Source organism: Budorcas taxicolor, chromosome 25 (genome assembly GCF_023091745.1).
Source record: "Budorcas taxicolor isolate Tak-1 chromosome 25, Takin1.1, whole genome shotgun sequence".
NCBI classification, from domain to species: domain Eukaryota; kingdom Metazoa; phylum Chordata; class Mammalia; order Artiodactyla; family Bovidae; genus Budorcas; species Budorcas taxicolor.
This window is the reverse complement of record NC_068934.1, coordinates 28,603,886-28,625,866: the sequence shown is the minus strand read 5'-3', so window position 1 is coordinate 28,625,866 and position 21,981 is coordinate 28,603,886. Positions and strand designations below refer to the sequence as shown.

Sequence of the window (21,981 nt, the reverse complement as noted above, 5' to 3'; positions counted from 1 at the left end):
GTTCTGTGAGATCACTCCGTGGAGCATCGTATCCTGCAGAGGGCACCTGGGTTAGAAGAGCATCAGGCATTCGCTGACCCTCCAGTGTCACTCTTTTTTTCTGTTCTGTTATCAAGGGGAGAATTCCCTGCATCTTTCAGATTTTAAGCAGAATCCAGAAAAGGCAGGGATGAGGGTGTTTCCAGGTTCTGCGGGTCTTAGCAACTCATCCCATGAAGATGACTCCTGCTTTCAGCAATCCCAGCCCCCAAGACCAGTCCCAGATAGTTTCTTAAAATGTATGAAGTAGCTCCATTTCACAAAAGGTAGGAACCACCTGTAATGGTTGGCTGGTGGACACCCTTCAAAGAACAGGGCAGAGAAATGGAGGAGGAGCAGGACCTGCAGAGCCTGAGCCACAGAAAACCACCGGAAGGCAGGCAGGGCTTTATCCTCCTCTCTTGGAGGGAAAGGTCAGGGGCAGAATCCACACACTGCGAGCATACGGCTCAGCACGACCGGGGTCCTGATCTCAGGCTGAGGACTCAGTGCCCCACCGGATACACATCCGTTCCACTGTCTGCTTTTCCTTTTCAGGAGTTTCTTCTAGTTTCCTGGTCAAACCCCTTTTGAAAACATGCCAACTTCATATGCCAGAGCAAATGAGAAAAAGAGATTTGTATGCACTTTGGTCAAACTGGCAGGAGAGGTCAAAGCTTGGGGTTGGGGCTCAGCGGTCATTCCCTGAGAGCCCCAGGCAGTCACTGACCAATACCCAGGTCTATGCAGTGAACGGTGCGGGCCGTGGGATCAGGAGTGATGGCGACTATGGCATTTGAGCCCAAAATTTTCTGTTGATTTTTTAAAAAATTTATTTGGTTGCGCCAGGTCTTAATTGTGACATGTAGGATCTACTTCCCCGAGCTGGGGTCGAACCCCGGCCCCCTGCATTGGGAGAGCGGAGTGTTTTTTTAAAAAAAACTTTCTCTGCTAGCCTAACCAATTACATATGAGCCTAATCTGGCTAGTCGGGCTTCCCTGGTGGCACTAGTGGTAAAGAACTCCCCTGCCAACACAGGAGACCTAAGAGACGTGGATTTGATCGCTGGGTTGGGAAGATCCCCTAGAGGAGGGCATGGCAACCCACTCCGGTATCCTTGCCTGGAGAAGCCCACCGACAGAGGAGCCTGGTGGCCTAGAGTCCACAGGGTTGCAAAGAGTCAGACACAACTGAAGTAACTTAGCACACTAATCTGGCTAAGAGGTGGCCGTCTGTACCTCTTTGTGAAAGGGTGGGGATGGGTGTCTGAAAAAGCCTGTTTTTCCTTCTTGGCTAGGACTCCCCCCTTGAACTCCTCCTTTCTTGAATTTTGAAAGATTGCTGTTGCTGTAAAGGGCGTATTTCTGGACTGTGGAGGAGAGCACCTAGGGAGGGGCTCTGGGATGGTGGGACAAGTTTCTCAAGGTTGGTTATGTGGAAAGTCCCTCTGGTGGTAACTGGGGAGACAGTGGTTCAGCTCCTTCTGGAGGTAGGACAGCTGGCATCTTAGCCCTGCCCTCACCTAGTGCTTTCGGCTGAAGGACTTCAAAGGATACACACCCGCTCGCAGACTGCTTCCTCCCTACGTCCTGCACAAAACCAGACAAACAGGGCTCAGGGCTCTGATCTGTTCTTTTTATTGTGTTTTTTTATGAAAGGGTATCAGATGGCAAGGAAAGATCTGGCTCTCTGGCTACTAAGCCAATTCCTCAGAGAGCCCCAGGCATCATCGTGAGGAGACCCCTCCTCGCTCCTCTCTGCTCAGCCCTCATTCACCAGGGGGAGGGGCTCATGTTCAGACTCCTGGCCCAGGCACAAGCCCTTCCCCATGCAACTTCTGGCTTATTGTCAAAGGTCATCTTGGTTCCTAGAGAGAGAGAGACAGGCTGGCTTGCAAGGCCCTGGCCCAGGGCCAACAGGCCCCTTTGGGGATGTGCCTCTTTGCTAGTCATCTCCTCTCCCGATCCTGCTCCCCTATGGAGCCCAGGCCCCTCTGTTAGGTCATCCGTGTCCATCCTCTGTCACCTTGCTCCAGGCTCCTCCCTTCCTCCTTACTCACAGGGTCCCTTCCTTTTGACACTCCCCTACCCCACCCCAAGCCCTCGATCCCTTCCTATTTGTAATCATTCCCTGGCCCAGCCTCCCTAGCCCTCCACTCTTATTTTTTGGCCCGCCCTGGCCCCCACCTCTCCACGCTTCTGTCCGGGCCTTTGGCTCTGACTCCGGCTCCGGCTCCGGCTCCGTCCAGGACCCCGGGATCCCCGAGAGCTGCCGGAGCCTCTGGAGGAGTTGCTGCCAGCTGTGGAACAGGTGCTCGTGCCCTGGCCCCGGGACAGGAAGCTCGGTCGGCTATAGGGGAGCCAGGCTTCTTCTGCAGCAGGAGACAGAAGGGCAGCTGGACTCAGGCAGGGGGCCGAACAGGGCTGCTTCCCCCTGCCTCGTGCCGCCCTGACCGCCACCTCAGCTCTGGAAGAAGAGTGGCATACCATCCTGGGGACTGAGAAGCAGCAGCAACTGGCCCAGCCCATAGCCCTGACATAACACGTGCTCAGAAGCCTGCAGGGAGTGCCCCCACTCCCGCTGCCATGAAGAGAGGGCCTTGGGAAAGGAGGGACAGAGCGCCCAGCCGCCACACTGCACCTGGGCTCCAGTCCTGGGGAAGCATATGATTTGGGAACTGGAGGAAATTCTGCCCAGAGAAAGCTAGAGAGACAAGTGTCTTTGGCGTTGATGCATGAACCCAGTTGGAGGTCAAGGGTGAGCTGGCTTGAAAATGAGCACACCCTTGGCACCCTGCATACACTAGGCTGCCCTCCCAAAGCCCACCCTCTCTGTAGCCATGGCCCTCCTTACCATCTGGGTGGGGGCACCGCTGGGCCCCCAGGGGCACGGCCTGCACCAGTCTCCTGTCCCCACTGTGCTCCCGCTCCCGTCCCAAGGAGGACATGCTGCCAGCTGCTCTCAGCCCCAAGGCCCAGCTTGTCTCTTCCTCCGGCGGTGGCAGGGGTGGCGGGGGCAGGTCTGGGGAGAGACCTGCTGTCAGCCGGGTCTCCTGCTTCTCCTGACCCGTCTTTCTCCCACTCCCACTCCCTGGCACTAGGAGGCTGTGAAGGAACAGCCTGAGGTTTGGGTTCACTGGCTCCCTCCTCCAGCCTGTCCCCACTCTTGTCCCCACCTCCTAGGCTCACGGCGCCCTCACCTCCAGGACTGTGCTCCCGCCTGTAGGGAAAAGCCTTGGGTTTCTTCCGGATTCGGGCGCGGGGCCCGTGCAATGGAGGAGTCAGCTCTCCAGGCACCTGCCGGGCTCTCCCTGCAGCATTGGGAGACGGGACAGGTGGATAAGAGAGGGGGTCAGGAAAGGGGCTCGAGGGTGAAGGGGAAACAAGGTTTTGGGAAGATGCGGAGGTGTGGGGCAAGCTGAGGGGTCTACAGACTCACCAGGGGCACTGCTGGCTGTAGCAGGAACGGGGCTGGGGCTGTGATGGGGGCCAGAAGGGCCAGCAGCCAGGCCGGTGGGCCTCCCTTCGTGGCTACTCAGGGTGGGCTGGGAGACACTAAGAGGGGAGCTTGGCCCGAGGGGCACCCTCCTGCAATGAGATGAGACTGCATTTGTTTGCTCAGCAAACACTAAGTGCCTGCTCTGTAGCAGGCACTGGGCTGATCAGTCAGCCTAATACTCAGATGAAAAAGACACAGCATGTCCCCCACAAAGCTCCCACCCTAGTGCAGTATGAGGAAAGCCATCTCTAAAATGCTCCAGGAAGAGTGCAGGGTAAGCTTGCAGGGTCTCTCTGATGGAGAAAGTCTGGAGAGAGTGAGAGACTTCGTCTGTCTCCACTTTTCTCCTCAAGTCACACTTTCACCCCGATACAGTCATGAGACCTCCAGACCCCAGATTCATCCATGCATCCACACATTGAATAGAGATGTACAGAGGACTATAACATGCAAGGTACTATATACCTCCCTACCTGGGCATCTGGTGGAGATGGGGAATGTCAGTAGGGGGCTGGGGAGGGTCAGGAGGTGAAGGGGTGAGAGTGGCTGTGGACTGCTGCCCATAGGAAGGTGTGGGAGAGGGGGTTTGTCCTCGGGACGGAGGGACCAAGCACCCCCCACCGGAGCTGGGCTCTGCCGCATGGCTCCTCTCAGGCATCGGTGGGCACCACTCTCCTGGGTCTGAGCTGGGGGCAAAGAGGCAGGAGGGTAAGGATGACTGAATAGCTTCATACCCTCCCTTTGACCTTCCGTTGACCCTTCCCTTCTTCTCCGAGCATGTTCTCCCTCCTTGCCCCCGCAGGAGGCCCTGGGCTGGTCCTTTGTGTACAGGCATCTGCAGGCAGTGAGCATCCTTACCTGCTCTCCAGCTCCTCCTCAGGCCCCTCTATGCAGCTCAGTTCACAGGAAGGGGGCGGGGGAGGCAGGGCTTCTGGCCAGTTGAGAGAGGGCATCTGTACAGGCTTTCCCAGAAGCTTCACTTTGCCTCCCCTGGCTCCTGAGAACAGGATTGGGGCGCACAAGACTCAGGCAGGAAAGAGGCAGAGGTGAGACACATCAGAAGGAAGTGCTGCACTAGGTCCCAGAGGGGAAGCCTGGAGGATGCTCTTGGGGAGGTGCTGCTCAGGGCTCAAAGTGGGGTGTTGGAAACTGAAGTCATACCACTGTCCCCCTGACTCCATTCTGGGGGAGCGTACGGGCTCCAGGTGCCTGGATCTCCTGAGGGATGTGGGGGGAACCCCCCGTGGAAGGTCTGCAGCTCCTCTCCGGCCGGGTCAATGGTGCTGTAGACAGGACCCTCAGCAGAGGCGGCTGTGCCCCGGGCCGTCTGAGCCAGGTAGAGGGAGATCCCTGCTTCTGAGGGGGAGAGAGCGAGAGGCCCAGGGGAGCGGATGGGGCAGAAACAGGAAAACAGAGGATGACAGAAGAATGGAGGGTGAGAGGAGATCCCACTTCTTCCCCCACGCCAAGCCGGGGTAAAGTTTGTGTGTGTATGAGTTGCTCAGTTGTGTCCAAATCTTTGGGACCCCATGGACTATAGCCCATAGGCTCCTCTGTCCATGGAGTTCTCCAGGCAAGAACACTGGAGTGGGTATCTATTCCCTTCTCCAGGGGATCTTCCCGACCCAGGGATCGAACCCGGGTCTCCTGCATTGCAGGCAGATTCTTTACCATCTGAGCCACCAGGGAAGCTGGTGATCTTCTTCCCCAACCCCAAGCCGGGGTAAAGGTTAGGCACTAGAGAGTCTCCCCTAACTCCCAAGAGCCTCCCAAGGATAGAGCAGCCTCAGCAAGAAGGGACTCCCTGGCCCCCTTCAGTTTACCCCAGCAGTGGAGAGGAGAAAGGGTGTGGGGCCTCCTGCTGCTGCCCTCCCCTCCCAGGGTGGGAAGCAGACCTCCTTACCATTATAGTATCTGTCATCCGGGTCAGGATTGCTCGGGCAGCAGCTTCCCCTGGGGTCCTGGGCTGAGGGGCTCCGAGATGAGTGAGGCCACGAGTCTGGCAGCCACGGGTAGGGAGCAGGGCCAAGGCCCATTGGTGGCCTGAGGGACAGCAGATGAACACTGGGGACAGAGAGCCTGCAGAGGCCAGCAAAGTAAGGCAGGCAGGGGTAATGGGAGCTGAGGACTGAAATGGGGAGTATAGGGGTGGGAGGAGGGAGAAGCGCCACACCAGGAGACAGGCAGGTGTGGGGACAGAGGGACTGGTCTCTTGGGGGAGGGGATCATTCTTGGGAGCTGAGCTAAGAGAATTACCTGGAACTGGCCGCCGATAGGCCCTCTGAATGTGGGAACGACACTGGGGAAGGTGAGGGGGAGACTGTGAGAAGCGCCCCTACCTGGGATCTGAACCCTACTCCCCACCCCGGAGGCAGAGACAGATGTCTTACCTGCAGGTGTGTAGGCAAAGGAGGCTTCCGAAAAGGAACCCATGGGAGAAAGAAGGGGGGAAAAGGGAAGGAGAGTCAGAAATACCCATATTCCTGTCCACTCCCTGGCTCTGGTCCTAATTACGCCCCTCGGGCGGTACCTTGGACCAAGTTCATAGGAATTCCTAAGGCTTCGACTCAGGCATCAGTATTTTTCTAAAGCTCCCCAAGTGATTCCTGCGTGTAGCCAACACCGAACCTTTTATCTAAGAGACCTCAGACCTTTCCAGACAGGCACCATCCCAGGGAGGAGAACTCAAGTCTCCTCCTTTCAGCGGGGCCCCCTCCCTTCCATCCAGACCCGGCTTGATAATTTATCACCTGGGCTTGGGGCCACACTCCCTCTGCCAGCCCCCAGGCTCCAGGAAGTGAGTTTCCCTCCCTCCACCAGACTTGCCCCTTCTCTACTGAAAGTATTAGTTACTCAGTCCTGTCTGACTCTTTACGACCTCATGGACTGTAGCCTGCCAGGCTCCTCTGTCCATGGAATTCTCCAGGCAAAGATACTGGAGTGGGTGGCCATGTCCTCTTTCAAGGCATCTTGCCGACCCTGGGGTCGAACTCGCGTCTCTTACAATTCCTGTATTGGCAGGCAGGTTCTTTACCACTAGTGTCACCTGGGAAGTCCACTTCTTTACTGGGGGTGACTGCAAAGCTTGTTCCTCCACATAGACCAGGAGTCTAAAGGACAAAATCTCACCCCTCTCTGCAGACTCCATCCCCTCTGGAATTCGCCCTCCCCCCCAACCCCTCCCCAACCTCCCTGCTTCCAACAGCTGGGATTCCACCGTGGGCACCCTGCCTCTGTCCAAGGGGCTGAGCTCCAGTGCGACCCTCCCTGTGACCCCCCCCCCCCCCAACTCCCGCCAGCAGCTGAGTCCTTCCTGAAGCACAAGCTGGAATCAAGATTGCTGGGAGAAAAATCTATAACTTGAGATATGCAGGTGACACCACTGTTATGGTAGAAAGTGAAGAGGAGCTAAAGAGCTTCTTGATGAAAGTGAAAGAGGAGAGTGAAAAAGTTGGCTTAAAGCTCAACATTCAGAAAACTAAGATCATGGCATCCGGTCCCATCACTTCATGGCAAATAGATGGGGAAACAGTGGAAACAGTGACAGACTTTATTTTCTTGGGCTCCAAAATCACTGCAGATGGTGACTGTAGCCATGAAATTAAAAGACGCTTGCTCCTTGGAAGAAAAGCTATTACCAACCTGCTGCTACTGCTAAGTCGCTTCAGTCGTGTCCGACTCTGTGCAACCCCATAGACGGCAGCCCACCAGGCTCCGCCGCCCCTGGGATTCTCCAGGCAAGAACACTGGAGTGGGTTGCCATTTCCTTCTCCAATGCATGAAAGTGAAACGTGAAAAGTGAAGTCGCTCAGTCGTGTCCGACTCTTCACGACCCCATGGACGGCAGCCCACCAGGCTCCTCCGTCCATGGGATTTGCCAGGCAAGAGTACTGGAGTGGGGTGACATTGCCTTCTCCAATTACCAACCTAGACAGCATATTAAAAAGCAGAGACTTGACTTTACCAACAAAGGTCCGTCTAGTTAAAACTATGGTTTTTCTGGTAGTCATGTATGGATGTGAGAGTTGGACTACAAAGAAAGCTGAGCACCGAAGAATTGATGCTTTTTAACTGTGGTGTTGGAGAAGACTCTTGAGAGCCTCTTGAAATGCAAGGAGATCAAACCAGTCAATCCTAAAGGAAATCAGTCCTGAATGTTCGTTGGAAGGACTGATGCTGAAGCTGAAACTCCAACACTTTGGCCACCTGATGCGGAGAACTGACTCATTAGAAAAGACCCTGATGCGGGGAAAGATTGAAGGCAGGAAGAGAAGGGGAGGTTAGAGGACGAGATGGTTGGATAGCATCACCGACTCGATGGCCGTGAGTTTGAGCAAGCTCAGGGGAGTTGGTGATGGCCGGGGAAGCCTGGCATGCTGCAGTCCATGGGGTCTCAAAGAGTCGGACACAACTGAGCTGCTGAACTCTCTCTCCATTCTCCGCGCCTCCCTTCCTAGGGGAGCGAGATCTCAAGGCTCCGCCCACCCCACCCCACCCCCGTCGAGTCTCCCAGCCTCCGGCCCCCCGGGCTGGGCTCTCACCAGTGTAGTGACTGAGCTCCTTGCGCTGCCTCCGGCGCCGGTAGAGGGCGCCGCAGAGCCCGAGGAGCAGCGCCCCGCAGGCGGCGCCGCTGCCCGCGAGGAAGGCCGGCTCCCGCAGCACCCTCGCCAGCCGCTCCGCCAGCCCCGGGCTCACCTCGAGCCCAGGCTCCAGCTCCGGCGGGGACGCTGCGGGGGTCAGAGAGGTGAGGGGAGTAGAGGCACCCCTACCCCAGGACACCCCCCGCCCCATTCCCGAAACCCCAGCTCCTCCCCCGCACCCGCTCCGGACTCACGCAGCTGCACAGACACCGGGGCGCTGGCCACGCCCACGCCCGCGCTGGTGGCCGCCGCGACCTGGGTCCGGTAGAGGAGACCGGGCAGCAGGCCCCGCAGCACCGCCGAGCGCGCCCAGCCCGCCGCGGACCGGTTGAGATGGAAGCGGCTCTCGTTGCCCAGGCACCAGATCTGGGGGAGGCCGAGACCCGGGCTTAGAGAGTCAGGAGTGGATCTCTGAATGGTGGGAATGACGCCTCGGCCAGGCGTAATTCGCTCGGAGAGAGCACTCTGAAACCTCTCTCCTCTACCCGGACCTAGGTTCCCTCCTCCCTGATCCTAACCTTCTCCCTCCACTGCCCAGCCTGCCCACCCAGGCCCTTCTCAACCCCTGCACCTGGTATTCCTCGATGACCCCATTTTGCTGCGAGGGGAGCGGAGGTTCCCAGGACACAGTGATACTGCTGTTGCCTTCACCCCCCAAGGCCACGGCCACTCCCTGGGGGGGACCACTGGGGGCTGGGCCAGGGTGGAGCATGGTGAGAAGGACACAGACAGTCATTGCAAGCTGCCCCTCCAGCCCCAACCTTGCTCATCCTCCCAGTGCTAACCTCTTAGGGAACTGAGAGGCGTGTCTCCTCCCCCCACCCCTCGCCCTTTGCCCTCCCCAGGCAAACCTTCCTCCTCCCCTCTCTTTTGCCTCCTGTCCACCCATCAGCGCTGTGCCCCACTCCCTTACCCTCCTCAGGAATGCTCCTGGTCACCAAGGGGCTTTCAGCCCCCAGCTCCTCCTGGCCTTGAGCTTGCACCTTGACCTGGACTTGGGCCCCTGGGGGGAGTCCCCTTAGCACTGTGCTTTGCTGGCTTGGGTACGGTAGGTCCAGCACCGACCAGCTTCCCCCATCAGGTCCTGCAACCCTCCAAGACACCCGGAAACCTTGCACCAGCTGGACTGGGCCGTCTACCTGTGGGAGGCAGGACAGAGGATGCCAGAGGAGGGGCTGGAGCCAACAAGTCCTCCTGTCGCAGCCCCTCCTTCACCCAGCCACACACCTTGCACACTCCCGTACGCATTCCCCTGTGTCCCCCATCATCATGCCTGCCCTTAGGCTCATCCCTGGGCCACACTCACGGTCCAGGACACCTGCAGAGTCCGAGGCCCAAGGACTACAGGCTCCTCCAGACGCACAGCCACTTCGGCCAGTCCCTGCTGGCCTCTCCATGGGTCCTCCACTGGCCTGGATGGGCTGCTGTCTGCTGACCAAACAGTCCACTCAGCAAGGGCCTCTGGGACGGGGAGTCAGGACTGAGGGCATGTGTATGTCCCCTGCCCTGCCCCACAGACCACTACTTAGTAGTTTGGAGCCCATCCCAGAGTCAGGAGATGGCTGGTCAAGGGAAGAGCTTCCAGAGGTGGGCCAGGGTAGCCTGCTTTCTGCATATATTTGTTGTTCAGTTGCTAACTCGTGTCCAACTCTGCGACCCCACGGACTGCAGCAGGCCAGGCTTCCTTGTCCTTCACTATCTCCCAGAGTTAGTGCTCAGATGCATGTCCATTGTGTTGGTGATGCTATCTAACCATCTCATCCTCTGCCACCCTCTTCTTTTGCCTTCAATTTTTCCCAGCATCAGGGTCTTTTCCAATGAGTTGGCTCTTTGCAGATTTATTTATTTATTTTTTTTCTTTGCCTGAATGCATGGCATGCAGAATCCTGGTCCCCTGAACAGGCGTTGAACCTGTGCCCCGTGCAGTGGAAGGAAGCACGAAGTCCTAACCACTGGACCGCCTGGGGATTCCCTTGCACCTTTCAAGGCCTTGTTCCTTATCTCTCACGTGAAGACGTCCCTCCAAGTTTCCTTCTAGTCTTGTTATCTGTAAGTAAAGGCTCGGAAGGGAGGAGCTACCAAGATGACTGAATCAGTCTCTCTCTCTCTCTTTCTCTCTCTTGCCTCTTCTCTTGTTCCCTCAGTGAAAGGGAAGCATGACTCCCTCTTCCAGGCCCGGCCACCAGCACAGAAACTGGAAGCAGATAGGTGCCATAACTTGCAGGCAGGGGGTGCTCTGCGGGGTTGCATGCCATACCTGTGATCCAGAGATCCAGGCCTTACTCACCCTGGGTGCGAACGGGCTCAGAGACAGGGCTGGGCTCACTGAGGCCCCAGGCTCCCACGGCTCGCACCAGGAATAGGTAGATCGTACTGGGCTGCAGACCGCTGACCGTGTGTGTCTCCAGCTGCACGCCATCCGCCACTGTCCGCCACGTGTTACCAGCAGCTTGGCTACAAGAATGAGGTAACAGGGCTGTGCCAGCCCAAGCTGTCTGTTCCCTCTCATCCATTCTCTGTCACCCCCCCTCTAACTGCTCCTCAGCTGGGGAGACAGAACTGGTAAACCTCTTCCCACCACAGCCAAGACTTTGCAGACACAGGGGTGCCTCCCGGTAGCTTTCCAGGTTTGCATTGGAAACTTCCTCTGTACCTGAAGGCCTCTATCACATACGAGGTGACTGTGGCCCCAGCTTGTGGGTTGGGCTTCCAGGTCAGAGTAATGCTGTTCTTGGTGATCTCAGTGACAACAGGCTGCGAGGGAGGTCCCGGAGGGGTACTGGGTTCTGCAGGGGGGTCTGGTGTTGCTCCCCGGTCTTCTGCAGTGAGGAGAGAATCTTTGAGTAGAACGATGGGGAGAAGATGGCCCCGGTGTAATCTCCTCTTTCCCAGAGGAGCCGTGAGAATGGTGACCCTGGAGCCGGGGACAGAGTGAACTGACCCTGCTCACATCTGTTCCCACAGGTACCACTTCTTTCCTCCCCCCAACAGCCACAGCCATGGCCTTTGGAAGATAAAACCAGTTCTGGGGTTTGAGGGGGAGGTATTGACCACCTTTGAGGCCAATTTGGAGAAGAGTGCTGGCAAAAAAATGAGAGAACAAAGGAAAAACTCACCCCACCTCCTAAGCCAGCCACTCCAGGCAGCCTCCCCTGTGGAGCTCTTGGCCACACAGCTGTAGAATCCCATGTGCCCCTCCTGCAGGAGAGGGTGGAGAAACTGGCACAGTGGGAGTGAGCAAGGTGAAGGGTGGAGGTGGGCATATAGGAGGATGGGGAGGATGCTGTCCACTGGGCAGCAGTGGTCCCCGGCCCTTTTGGCACCAGGGACCAGTGCCAAAATGGAAGACAATTTTTCATGAATAGGGAGGTAGTTTGGGGATGAGTCTCATAAGGAGCACGCCACCTAGATCCCTCCCATGTGCAGGTCACAGTAGGGCTCACCCTCCTGTGAGAATCTAATGCCAGCCACCGCTGATCTGATAGGAGGCAGAGCGCAGGCGGTTATGTGAGCAATAAGGATTGGCTGTAAATACGGGTGAAGCTTTGCTCGCTCACCTGCTGCTCACCTCCTGCTGTGGGGCCCGGTTCTTAAGAGGCCCGGACCAGTACCGGTCCATGGCCTGGGGATCGGGGACCCCCTGCTCTAGGTGGTCTGAGAGCAGAGGGACAGAGATGGAGTTCAAGTCGCAGCAGGCACTAGAGTGGGGCACACGGACCACGCGGCCGTTCTCAGTTACTTGGGCTCCAGGAGTGAGCCTAACCTGCACGCTGGCGATGTGCAGGGTACCATTGGCCATTACACTGAGTTGGACGTCATCCCCTTGCAGCCACTGCCCATCCTTCTTCCACTGGACACTAGGCTGGGGATTCCCGCTCACTCTGCATGGCAGCCACACGGAGGAGCCCAGTGCCAGCGTCTGGTTGGCTGGTCCCTGGAGGATGATGGGAGGCAGTCCTTCCAAGGAAGCTAAGAGAGGAAGAACTTGGGCATCTCAGGGGAGGGTCCTGGGTTCAGGCAAGCAGCTCCTTGTCCTCGTCTCTACCCCTTCACTTCCCCTCCCCTGGATATCAGCGGGGCTTCTATAGCCATGTGTTCTCTCTGCCTGGGATCAGCCATCCATTAGTGGCTTCTGTACCTGGTTCCCAAACTTCACGGACATGTGCCAGGAACACGCCTCTCCCCGCGCAGACATATTACATAGAATCCAAGAAAAACAGACCTTTTTCAGCTATTACCTCCTTCCAGCCCTATCTCCATAGGCACGTACCTCCTTTTACCTCCAGCAGAGCCTTGGCCAGGACGCTGCCGGCCACACTGACAGCCTGGCACACGTAGTATCCTGCATCCCTGCTCTGCACTTCAGTGATGTTGAGCTGGCCTCTGGGAGAGACTGAGAAGCGCCCTGTGGGCTGAAGCGACTGACTGGGGAATAGCAGAGCCTGGGGACAGAGCAAGCAACAGAGCCCGGTGGCAGCTGCCAGGGAGAACTCTGCATTCTCAGCAACCCCAGGATGCAGAGAATTCCTAAGGTGCTAGTTCATAACGCTGTCCCTAGCCAGTTTTGTGACCTGAGGCAAACTAGTTAAGCCTATTCACAACAGTAACAGAGTTTTATTAGATGATTTGGGGGTACATATTTCAGCATTTCTAGTTGGGGAAATCTGAGCAAGCTAGTTGGGGAAATCTGAGCAACCTTCCTGAGACCCACTTTCCCCAAATTTGACTCTTAGAGGGTAGTTACAAGGATTAAATCAAGTAATTGCGTGAAACTCTTTCAGTAGATTGAGTGAGAAATATTAAGTATGTTCTGCTTCCTTCTGGTTCTAACATTTTACATTAGATACACAGAAGGTAGGGAAGCAGGTTTGGGTCTCAGGGAAAATGACACCACGCTGAGCCCCTCTCTGATACCTATTCCCACCCTCTACTACCATCAGCATTTAAAAAATATTTATGTATCTGGCTGCACCGGGTCTTAGTTGCACTGGGTATTTGTTGCGGCATGTGGGATCTTTACTTGGGGCATGCGAACTCAGTGGAGGCATATGAGATCTAGTTACTTGACCGGACATCAAACCCAGACCCCCGGCATTAGGAGTGCGGAGTCTTAGCCACTGGACCACCAAGGAAGTCCCTATTATCAGCATTTTTATTCATTTAAGAAAATAATTAAAATGTAGCAGTTCACAGTGCTAGAAAAGATATTGGAAAATCGGGGCTGTGGATATGCAGTGAGGTGGTGGTGGCCTGGTTTCCTAGTGGGGTGGGTTTAATCAGACTTAAATTTTGTTTTATAGGCTTCCCTGGTAGCTCCGCTGGTAAAGAATCAGCCTGAAATGCGGGAGACCCCGGTTCAATTTTGTTTTATGCCGAGTTCCATACCAAAGCTGCTCAGAACTCTGAATTGCCTGTGAAGGTTAAAGAGGGGTGACCGTGAGCTCCCCCTGGTGGAAGTCTTTTGTAAGTAGATGAGCCCGTCACTTTCTACCCTGAGCAGCTTTGGTATGGAACTCACTTTCCAGAGCAGGATGCTAAAGTCCAGGCCCAGGCGTGGGGAGGAGGAAGGATCTAATTGGATCAGCTACATCCCCAGCACGTGTGTGTGTGCTAAGTCACTCAGTCGTGTCCGACTCTGCGACCCCATGCACTGTGGCCTGCCAGGCTCCTCTGTTCATGGGGATTCTCCAGGCAAGAATACTGGAGTAGGTAGCTACTCCCTTCTCCAGGGGAATCTTCCCAACCCAGGTATCAAACCCCAGGCTCTTATATCTCCTGCATTGGCTGGCGGGTTCTTTACCACAAGTGCCACCTAGAAAGCCCACATCCTCTGGATAGCCTTGTCCAAAACAGAAAGATTCTCCAAGGAATTCCCATATAGGACTGTTCCCTGCCACCTAACTATATTCTCCTTTGTTCCAGGCCTTTTATATTCATTATCTTATTTAATCCTCCCAAATAACCTGCATGGGTTTCTGGGAGGAAGGGTAAGACTGAAGCCCAGAGAGAAGTTTGCAGAATGTGAGAGGAGGGAGGCCGAGACCCAGAGGAGGAGCTGTGGACAGGCCCTGGGAGCTGGCCACCTACTTGACTTCCCTCCTTCTGCCAGAAGATGGCAGGCGGGGGGTTGCCTTTGGTCTCGCACTGGAAAGCCACGCTGTCTCCAGGAGCCGCCATCTGGTCCTGGGGTTGGGTCACCAGCTGGGGTGGGACTGGGAAGGGGAGGGAGATAAAGGAGCAGGGAGTCAGGGGCACTAAGGGAGGAACAGGAGAGAGAAGCCTGAGCTTGGCTTAGGGAGGAGCAGATATCTGTCTCCTGCTCAAGCCTGTTTAGCTTTCTCTTCCTTCCTCTCCTCCTAGAAGCCTCAGGGTGTGTGTGCTTAGTCCCTCAGTCATGCCCAAATCTTTGTGACCCCATGGACTGTAGCCCTCCAGGCTCTTCAGTCCATGGGGATTCTCCAGGCAAGAATCCTGGAGTCTCAGGGGACCCACTCATATCTCCTGCTCTGTCCTTTCTCCGCCTTCTCCACCTCCACCCATCCTCCACCTGCCCTCGTCCCATGCCCACCAAGGCCGGCCCAGGGGCGCCCTCACCATGAACAATGAGGGAGCCGGATGCTTCGGCGCGGCCCACGCTGTTCTCCGCCACACAGGTGTACGTCCCCTCATCTTCAGCACTCACACGCCTGATCTGAAGCCTGTGGTCGCGCTGGATCTCGTACCTGCTCCCCTCCCCACCCCCAGGCTGGGTTGGCCACAACTACAGACCCCTTCTCGCATCCCCCAGGACGGACACCAGAATTAGGGTACGTAAGGACAACGTAGACCTCTGCAGGGACAGAAGCTGGTACTCATGGACCCATGAATGGAGGTGGGGACTGGTTGGGGCAGGGCCACAGGCTCTGGGAACAGACTGCGTGGTCCAATGAGAAGCATCTACCTTCTTTTTCTTTTTCCAGTTTTCTAGGGCTGGGTATGTTCTTGAGCTGATTGGGTCTCCTTACAGGCAGTAGGAGGGGCCTTCTCACCTGCCTGTGGGCAGTTCCCCATCCTCCTTGCGCCAGCGTAGACGAGGAGGGGGATCCCCCTGCGCCTCACACGGAAAGTCAACGGGGGCACCAGCGAGGACCACCTGATTGACAGGTCTACGCAGGAAGGAGGGACGCTCTGTGGAGGGGTGGGGGGAGTGAAGAGTCAGTGGGTCTGCACAGATACTCACTCCCTGGGCTGCCCACTCCCGTAACTCCCAAACTGCACAAGCCTACCCAGGACCACAAGTTTGGCTGCCCCACTCTCCCGTTCTCCAGCCATGTTGGAGGCCACGCACACATACATCCCTGCGTCACTCTTGAAAGTATGTGACATCATCAGCTTCCCTCCACGGATCTGCAGAGTAATCATGGAGACTTGGGTCCTTTATAGCCACGACTGCACACTTGTTTATTTGATCCTCACAGCAAGCCAATGAAGACGACCAGTGGAGTTGGCCCCTTAAAGCTGTAGTAGTCGCTCAGTCGTGTCCAACACTTTGCAACCCCATGGAGCCCGCCAAGCTCCTCTGTCCATAGGATTCTCCAGGCAAGAATACTGGAGGATCTCCACGGGATCCTCCTGACTTAGGGATCGAACCCAGGTCTCTTGCACTGCAGGCAGATTCTTTGCCATCTGAGCCACCAGGGAAGCCCTCTAAGGAATCCTTACGTGATTTGCCCAAGATAGGGCTCAGGTGTAATCTTTGCTCCTGTAGCCCAGACCACCTCCCACCAGTCCGTGGGGCATCATCATACCCCCCACCTTCTTACACCAATTCCATCTTACCCATGCTGATTTATCCCCCATTCAGTAGCTGACTCTCAGCCTCTGGTCAGCTAATGCCCCAGTTTAAAATCTCTTATTGCTTCCAGGACATCCCCCCACCCCCACCCCTACCCTTCCAAGACCTTTAGATTCAGACCTTCCTCCTTTGACGCTTGTCCCAGACCTCTAGCCTAAGGGCCTGACCTTCAGGATGTTCCTTGTCAGGACCTGGCTCCCAGTGAGATCCTCAGCCCTGGTCTCACCCCTCACCGTGATCCTCCCCTCCTCCTCCTTGAGTCTAACACCATCCTTCTTCCAGGATACCGAAGGCTCTGGGTGGCCGCGGGGGGGCACGCATTCCATTACGGCTGGCTCCCCCACTGCCACCACCGCGTTCCCAGGAGACTGCCGGAAATCATCGCGGAGGACTGGAGCGAGGGAGAAAGAGAGAAAGCCAGAATGAATGACCAGAGGAATAAATAGGGTGTGGGGTGACATAACTGGGTGAGGACCCAGGAAAGGGTTTGGGGGAAGAGCTGGATCACCACCGCAGGCCAGAACTCTTCTCCGGCTGTGAGAAGACCAGGCCCGCTTCCTCCTCCGGCCAAGGAGAAGGTTTAAGGGAGGCTGCTGATGGGGTGAGATTGGGACTGGCTTCGGATGGGATTACCCGCTGCCCTCCCACCTCCCCGAGGCTCTGGCAGCGACCAGCAGACTCCTACCTGCCACTTCTAAAGAGGCGTTTCTACTAGCCGCTGCCCCCAGGTAGTTGCGCGCCACGCAAGTGTAGACACCCTCGTCTGGCCGCGCGCGGCGCCCGTGCACGATGCGCGGGAAGAAGAGGGCGCCGCTGGGCAGCAGCAGGCGGTGGGCGCGCGGGTCCTCGCGCGCCGTGGCCACGCGGGCCCCATTCTTGTACCACTCGATGTTGGGCCGCGGCCGGCCCTCCGCGCGGCAGGGCAGCGTAGCCGGCTCGCCTCGGGAGACCAGCAGGTCTGGCGGCTGCTCCACGATGCGCGGCATCGCGTCCTCCGGCCCGATCCTTGACCCTGAGGTGGGGTGGATGGCGCAGAGCATTCAGACCCGGAGATCAGAGGGAGAGCGCGAGGCTCCAGAGAGAAAAAGAAGCCGACCCGCCCATCCTCTCTCTGGGTAAGGTCGAGTTTCTCCTAGGCATCTGCCCCGCATGTTCTTAGGCTGGAAAGGAGGTGCCTGAGAACAGACGATCAGCAGAGACGCAAGCGCCTAGGGAGCCTGAAGACTCCTGCCTCCTCTCCTGCCAAGTTCAAGTGCAAAGCGACTGGACCACGGCTTGGCAAGTAGACCGCGACTCTAGCCGACTGGTTTCCAGTCCCCCAGCCGCGCTGGTTCGCGGCTCATCCCTGATCTGTGAAAAGCTGACACTTGATTGTCCACTGAAATGGAGAGACTGTGGCCCAGCCTGGGGAGCCCCTTAGGAAAGGGAAGAAGCGAATGATGTGCTGTGGCCTGGAACTGGAAGTGGCCCTTAACCTGGATTCTGTAACTGGGCAGAGTGCCCTTCTCACTGACACCCCTGATAACCAGGTTTCCTGGTCTTTTTAACTCACAAGAATTGAACACAACTGATGATGGAAGAGTGAGTAACGCTTCTTTTCTAAGAAGGCATAGTTTTCAACAGATTATTCTACAGGTTGATGTAGCCAAGAGAGGCGAAGAATCATTGAGAGAGGAATTCGTCTAACTTTTCTTGGTCACTCAGATCCGTTCGCCCGCATGTCTGCTCCTGCCCCTCACTTGGTCTACAGACTTCGGCTCACTTTTCATCTTCAGTTTGGGACCCAGGATCCAGGAGCCGGTTGAGCTCAGACACCCAACCCCCAGCTTCGTCAAAAATGGATTTGTACCCCGTAGTGGCCAGTAGGCGTCGCTGCCGCCTTGTCTAACCTGATGTCCTTAAATAACCAAGGACCACTCAACACTTCGGTTCTCTGCCTTCCTGCCCATCCCCACCCTGGCCCTGTTCCAACACCCACGGGGACCTCAGTGGCTTCCAGCCACTGAGTCGTACTGAGTTTCATTTTCAGCCCCGGCTCTCAGAAGTCCTTGAGACAAAGCTGCACGGTTTGCCCCAGCCTGGTACTATCCTGGGGAGAGTGTATAACCAGTTTGGGACAAGATCAGTTTCCCTCCCACTTACGGAAGGAAGAAATTTTTCTCGATTTCCTCCATCCTAGATGGAAATCTCTGTTTCTCGTCTCTTCTCCTCTGTCTCATTCCAGTCCCCATTCAGGCAGACTAGACGGGCAACCCTTTAGTGAGCGGTTAACGCTCAAGAAATGTTATGGGACTGACCAGGGTTGGAATCTCAGACGCCAACACTTCCTAGCTGTAAGAACTAGGGCAAATTATGAACTTCTCTGGGTCGAAGTTTCTTTACCTGTATGTGGGAGTTGTGATGCATTGTCGTAAGACCATGGTGTATGTAAAGAACTTGGGAGAAGGCACCATGAATATGGCTAATCTACCTTTAGTTAAGGGCTCTTTCTCCTGGGCCACCTTACCTTATCTTGATCTCTACAGTCTCCACCTGAATCAGACTTTTCCAGGCTCCAATATTCCCTTTCTGCCCTTCACATTACCTCAGGTGTAATGGGAATTGGTTATTGTCAAACTTTACATTGCTTTTGTTACCATTGGGATATTATTCATCCTGAGTTTGTTTCTTCAGTCGAAAAATGTGACCATCAACGCACCTCCTTACATTTGCGAGTTTAAAGGAGGCAATGTGTTGGCGACAACACTCTGTAAGAGCCCTGGGGGAGCAGAGAGGTTTCCAAAGTGTCTGTGGGGAGGGCTCTGTGCTTAATCCCCCTAGGAACCTAGGACGGTCAAGAGACTGGGGAATCCCAGATCATTCCCCAATTTCTTCCTCCCTACTCCCTCCACACCTACCATGCCCTTCTCATCAGCTCTTTCCCCTTAATTCCTGTAGACACAGCTGTGGGCGCCCTTTCCCTGGAATTTCTTCCCTGCCATTCCCGGTCTCAGGAGATGCTTCGCAGCAGCTAATGAATAGCTAATGGCCATGCTAATGGGGCTCTGGGGCTCCTCCCCCAGCACCTGGAGCACCCCGCTCACAAACACACTCACTGGCCGGGTCTTCTGGCCACCTTGCAGTCCCCAGCACGGTGCTGATAGATTCGGGTGGCTAGAGGCAGAGGGATGGAGGCTGTGACCTCCAAAGAGGGATCAACCACAAAGGTGTTCAGGGAAGCGCGAGTTTCCGATGTGGCCGGCAGGGGCGCCATCGGGCTCTCCCCAAGCCTCCGGCGGTCCCTTCTCGCCGCCGCCCCGCCGCGCTCCGGGATAGCGCGCTGTCTCAGTCATTTATTAATCACCGTAATTAGAGGTAATGACCTCCCCGCCGGCGCTGCCCGCCTGCCGCAGCTCTGCCGGGGTGGGGCTGCGGTGAGTTCTACCTCTGAGGGGCAAACTTGTAAGTTTCCCTGAAACTGTCGCCGCCGCGGTCGTCTTCTGTAGCAAACACATTAAACATTTTGGCGTCATCACCTTCGTCCTAAGTGAGTTCTTAGAAAACTTAGACTCCTGAAGGGAAACCTGCGCCCTGGGTGGGTCACCGAGTGGCCCGGCTTGGCCCAGGCCCTCGGGTGACTGAGCCCCCTCCTCTACAGCCTCGGCGCAGTGGGTCCGGGCCTCTCATACTCCGGTTCTTCTCACCTGGGGTGGCCGTGGGCGTCGGTTGGGGAGGTGAGAAGTGGTGGACTCAGTAGCCATCTCCTCCCAAACCCTCGACCTCCCGACGATGTCCTTACTGAGACGCGTTAAGTCCCAAACTACCCATCGGTTCCCACCACCCGGGAGGCGCTGGGAAGCGCTGGAGGGCGCCGCTTGATCCCGGACCTCAAGGCAGGAGCGCTTTGGACCTCCCCGTCCGCGCCTCCCTCTCACCTTACCCCCATCCCTGGATCTGAAGTCCCCGCGGGGCAGGGTCTTACCGTTGAGAGAAGGATCTCCGGGGGGCAGCAGGCTTTGGTTGAGCGCCGCCACCGAGGAGTTGAAGCCGAAGAGCAGGTCGCTGGAGTTGGAGATGTCCCCGCCCAAGGAGTCCGCGAACAAGTTCATCTGTAGCAGCGTTTTGAGCAGGTAGCGCAGCATGGCGCGCCCAGATGGGGCCCGGGGCTGGGGGCTCGGGGCCCAGCCCCTGGGTCTAAGACCCGCGGGCCGGGAGCCGTAAGCCCCTCCACAGCCTCTACGCGCTGCCCCAGCCACGGTGCCGCTCTCCTGCCGGCGCGCCTGGGTACCGTGCGTGCCTCCGCGCGCCTTTCCTCCTTCCTTCTCTCTCCACCCCCCAGAGCCGGGGTCCCCTGGGAGCCGAGCGGGAGAAAGCAGGTGCCACGCCGATCCCCGCGTAATTAAGGGATTAATCCGCCTCTCTCCGCCCTCCCACCCCCACCCCGACGGCCACTAGCAGGGCCAGAGACTAGAGTCGCCTAGCGCGCGAGTTGGAGTCCCCGCCCCGCGGCCTGCGCCCGGCTCCAGGCGTCCCGCGTCGGTTCTGGGCACCGCAGGAGAGTCTCTCTCCTTTCTCAAAGCACCCGAGATGAGGGATGAGACTCTGTCGGAGTGTGCCCCTGTGCCTGACTTCAAAGGAGGAGACCCTTCTCTCTGTTCCCAGCCCTTAGGAAACTGAGGCAAAGCCCCAGATCGCTCCGCTAGCTCTCCAAGTCCTGACTGCCGCTTCCTCCCACGTCCCTGGGTTTTGCGGCGGGAGTGCGGACGGCTGGGTGGTTTGGGGCGGGAGTTGGGGCTGGGTGGAGAGTAATTCCGCGGTGCGTCCACCTCTCTGCCCAGCAGTCGCTGCTTTGTAGCGGAGAGACCCGGAGATGAGACGCTGCGTCTTGACCCCAGAATCCTTACCCCAGACCTCTTAATCTCGTGGTTCTTGCAGGATACTCCACAGGGATAAAACCTGAGGCGAAAGCCCAGGGAAACCCAGGAGCAGCTCACATCTATTTGCTCTGCTCTGACTTATTTTATGCTCTGACTTATTGTTTTACTTTTTGGAGGAGACTGAAGGGGAACTGGGGTGTCTGGGGCTAAGACAAAGAGCAATATTGTGTTTGTAAAGGCAAGTGCAAGAGAAGAGATGGGGTTGATGGACAACTCTCAGGAATCTGTTCAAACTTAATAACGATCCTCCTTGGTAGGAAGGAGGTCACAACAATCCCCACCCACCCCACACACCTGCCCGCTCCCAGCATGCTTCCGACTTTCCTGGAGTTCTTAATACCTGAAGACCTCCAAGTCATACCTACCTACCTACACACACACACACACACACACACACACACACACACACACACACACACACACACACAGAGTTTCCTAGGCTGTAGGTGGTCTTGGGATATCAGAGGAAGAGAGATCAGAGGCATCCTATTAGTTAATATCTGATATAAGGCCCTGCTTATGGTGGAGTTTCGGTTCAGTCAGAGGGCTCTATGATGAGATCAGCTTTGGGGTGGCTGCTTCCAAAGTGGGAGAAGGCAGGGGAACAGGTCAAGATTCTGGGGGAGGAGTGGGGTACCACACAGACGTAGACTCCAGACTAAGGTAAGTCAAGAGTTGAGTATTTCAGGCAGGCAGCTCTCAAGTGAACCAGAGACTTAGTCAAGGGGTGAGGGCTTGTCCCAAAACACCGCCCTCAATCCTCAGGGCAAATGAACGAATGTTTGGGTGTCTTCTTATCGCCGCGCCTTCCCTCCCTCCCCTCCCCAGCTCTGCCCGCGAGGCGACTAGCAAGGCCAGAAGCCCGAGGTGCGGAGGTGGGGGATGGGGGAGAGGAGGGGGAAGCAGAGGGAGGCTGCGCCCTGGGAACTGTTCTTTCAGCACCCTGTCTGCGCTTGCTGGACTAGGGATCTGGGGCCCCCCAGATGACTTAAATCCGAGCCGACCTTGAGGTGGGATAGGTGGGAGAGGCGCTGGTGACATGTTCATTCTAAAGCACTGGATACTAAGAGGCAG

The 21,981-nt window shown here is 56.7% G+C and overlaps 1 protein-coding gene across 1 annotated transcript; it reads right to left on the bottom strand.

Annotated features, from left to right (window-relative positions):
* Nucleotides 1-1,874: 1,874 nt before the first annotated feature.
* On the bottom strand, nucleotides 1,875-20,112 carry ROBO3 (roundabout guidance receptor 3). Its single transcript, XM_052662411.1, has 28 exons — nucleotides 19,953-20,112; nucleotides 16,677-17,003; nucleotides 16,225-16,382; nucleotides 15,423-15,543; nucleotides 15,186-15,324; nucleotides 14,752-14,879; nucleotides 14,245-14,369; nucleotides 12,428-12,599; nucleotides 11,921-12,126; nucleotides 11,274-11,355; nucleotides 10,811-10,976; nucleotides 10,445-10,611; nucleotides 9,464-9,585; nucleotides 9,071-9,296; nucleotides 8,729-8,850; nucleotides 8,352-8,523; nucleotides 8,059-8,244; nucleotides 5,908-5,931; nucleotides 5,774-5,816; nucleotides 5,421-5,560; nucleotides 4,679-4,873; nucleotides 4,376-4,514; nucleotides 3,991-4,203; nucleotides 3,458-3,606; nucleotides 3,219-3,329; nucleotides 2,873-3,040; nucleotides 2,206-2,390; nucleotides 1,875-1,886 (listed from the first exon to the last, which is right to left on the bottom strand). The coding sequence occupies exons 1-28, from the start codon at nucleotides 20,110-20,112 to the stop codon at nucleotides 1,875-1,877; spliced, it is 4,158 nt and encodes a 1,385-aa protein (XP_052518371.1).
* Nucleotides 20,113-21,981: the final 1,869 nt, after the last annotated feature.

Coding starts and splice junctions, on each gene's coding strand:
- ROBO3 (XM_052662411.1), bottom strand. CDS start 20,112: ATGCTGCGCTACCTGCTCAAAACGCTGCTACAGATGAACTTGTTCGCG. Junction 15,325..15,422: donor AGCCAAACTTGTGGTCCTGG/GTAGGCTTGTGC, acceptor ACCCCTCCACAG/AGCGTCCCTCCTTCCTGCGT. Junction 8,524..8,728: donor GGGTCATCGAGGAATACCAG/GTGCAGGGGTTG, acceptor GGCCTCCCCCAG/ATCTGGTGCCTGGGCAACGA.